The 2,500-nt window shown below is 57.8% G+C and overlaps 1 protein-coding gene across 1 annotated transcript in view; it reads right to left on the reverse strand.

Annotated features, from left to right (window-relative positions):
• The window catches only part of EMWEY_00034070 (hypothetical protein, conserved), a gene marked incomplete at both ends in the record, with an annotated part of 3,913 nt that overhangs the window by 1,314 nt on the left and 99 nt on the right, over positions 1-2,500 (reverse strand). The window contains one exon of the mRNA XM_013481916.1: positions 1-2,500. This exon is cut by the window's left edge and continues 723 nt beyond it; it is cut by the window's right edge and continues 99 nt beyond it. Within this exon, the coding sequence (XP_013337370.1) occupies positions 1-2,500 (2,500 nt within the window).

Here is a 2,500-nt window from a genome sequence, read left to right on the forward strand (position 1 = left end):
TGGCCACATTTGCTGCTGCTGCTGCTGTTGCTGCTGCACTTGCTGCTGCTGCTGCAGCAGCAGAGACAGGTATGTTGTCACATGCGTTCTCCTTTGGAGTAGTAACAGCAGATGATGCAGCAACAGCAGCAGGTGCTGCTGCAGCAACTGGAGCAGCAGCTACTGCAGCAACAGGAACAGGCGCTGCTGCTGCTGCAGCAACTGGAGCAGCAGCTACTGCAGCAACAGGAACAGGCGCTGCTGCTGCTGCAGCAACAAGTGCAGTAGGTGGAGCAACAGGTGCTACAGCAGCAGCAGGAGGTGCTGCAGCAGCAGCAACAGGCGAAGATGTAGCTGCAGCTGCTGCAGCAACAGCAACAGGTACTGGAGGTGCTGCAGCAGTCGGGGCAGATCCTGCTGCTGCTGCTGCTATTGCTGCTGCTGGTGCAGCAGCAGCAACAGCAGGTACTGCAGCCTGCTCCTCTCCAACTCCTTCCGCTGCAGCTTTTGCTGCTGAACCTTCTGGCTTTGCTGCAGCAGTATGTGCTGCAGCAGCAACTGCAGCAGCAGCAAGTGCAGCAACGACAAGTGCAGCAGCAGCAGGTGAAGTAGCAGCAGGTGAAGCAGCAGCAGGCGCTGCAGCAGAAAGCACTGCAGCAGAAGGTGCTGCAGCAGCTGGAGCTGCAGCTGCTTGCTGTGTCTGCACATCTGCTGCTGCGTCTCTAGCTAATGCTGCTGCTGCTGCTGTTGGTGTTGCTGCTGCTGTTGCAGCTGCTCCTTGCTGCTCAGTGCCCGATAAAGCTGCTGCAGGTGCAGCAGCAGCAGGTGCAGCAATAGCAGCAGGTGCAGCAGCAATATCAGGGACACATGCAGACGCATGCAAGGTATCTGCAGCTGCTGCTGGTGTTGCTGCTGCAGTCGCTGCTGCTGCTGGTGTTGCTGCTGGCGTGGCTGCAGCTGCTGCAGTTGCTGCTGCAGTTTGCGTTGCTGCTAAGCAGCGTGGAGGCGCAGCTGCTTCTGCTGCTGCAACGGGAGAGCATTGCTGCTGCACTGCAGCAGCTGCTGCTTCTTCAGCAGCAGGAGCAGGAGCAGCAGGAGCAGCAGCAACAGCAGCAGCAACGGGTGCAGCAGCTGTTGGTGGATTTGTGGCAGCAGCAACTGCAATAGCTTCCTCTAATACAGCAGCAGGATATGTTACATGCTGCTGCTCTTCTTGCTGCTGCTGCTGCACCTGCTGTTGCTGCACCTGCTGCTGCGGCGGCAGCTGCTGCTGGGTGAGCTGCACTTGTTGCTGTTGCTGATCTTGCTGCGGCAGTTGCTGTTGTTGCTGCAGTTTCTGCTGTTGCTGTTGCTGCTGCAGCTGCAGGAGGCGGTGCTGCTGCTGCAGTTGTTCGATCTGCTGCAGTAGCAGCATTTGCTGCTGCTGCAGTTGCTGCTCCCTAGCAGATGGTGCATCGGGCGTAGTACAAGCTGTTGCTGTTGCTGTTTCTGCTGCTGCTGTTGGTGCTGCTGCTGCTGCTGCTGCTGCTTCCGTTTCTGCAGCAGCAGAGGGTGCTGCTGCTGTTGCTGCTGTTCTGGCTGCTGCTTGTATTACCTGCGAAGCAGCAGGTTTTGCTGCTGCAGTGCTTCCTGCTGCAGGTGTTGCTGCTGCTGCTGCTAAACCTGCTGCTGTAGTTGCTGTTGTTGCTGACGGTGTTGCCTGTCGTCCTCCAGGCATCTGTGGCGCAGCAGCAGATGCTGCTGCTGCTGCTGCTGCTGCTGCCGCTGTGGGCTCTCCCATCACGACTGCTGCAGCAGCAAGCTCTGCTTGTGCAACACTTGCTGCACCTGCTGAATCAGTTTCTGCTGCTGCAGCTGCCTGAGGTTCTGCTGCTGCTGCTGCTGCTGCAGGCGCCTCCATTATGGGTGCTTCTGCTGCTGCTGCTCCTGCTGAAGTTGCAGCTGCTGCTTGTGTTGCTACAGTTGTTGCTGCTGCTGCTTCTGTTGCTGCTGCTGCCTCTGCTGCAGTCTCTATGGCAGGTGGTGAATCTGCTGCAGGTTCTGGTGTTGCTGCAACAGCAGCAGGAGGGCAACTTGTTGTTGCTGCTGCTGCTGTTTCTGTTGCTGCTGCTGTTGCTGCTGCTTCTGCCATTTCCTTGCTGCCGTCACATGCATCTTTACGCAACCCTTCGTGTTCTGTAGACAGCAGCAGCAGCGGCTGCGGCTGCTGCTGCTGCTGTTGCTGTTGCTGCTGCTGTCGTCTTTGCTGCACTGGAGACAGCAGCAGATGAGTCCGGGTATGTTGTGCTGCTTCTGCTGCTGTTGCTGCTGCTAGAAGCGCTGCTACGTCGTCAGCGGTGTCGTCCCCTGCTGCAGCAGGATGAGCAGCAGCAGCAGCAGCAGCAGCAGCAGCTCCTGCTGCCTCTACTGCTGCTGTCAATGCTTCTGCTGCTGCATCATTAATATTTCCATGCTGTTCCATAGTCGTTGCTGCTGCTGTTGCTGCTGTTGCTGCTGTTGCTGCTGCTGCTGCTTCACCGCT

This window comes from Eimeria maxima, genomic scaffold (genome assembly GCF_000499605.1).
Source record: "Eimeria maxima Weybridge genomic scaffold, Emw_scaff462, whole genome shotgun sequence".
NCBI classification, from domain to species: Eukaryota; Apicomplexa; class Conoidasida; order Eucoccidiorida; family Eimeriidae; genus Eimeria; species Eimeria maxima.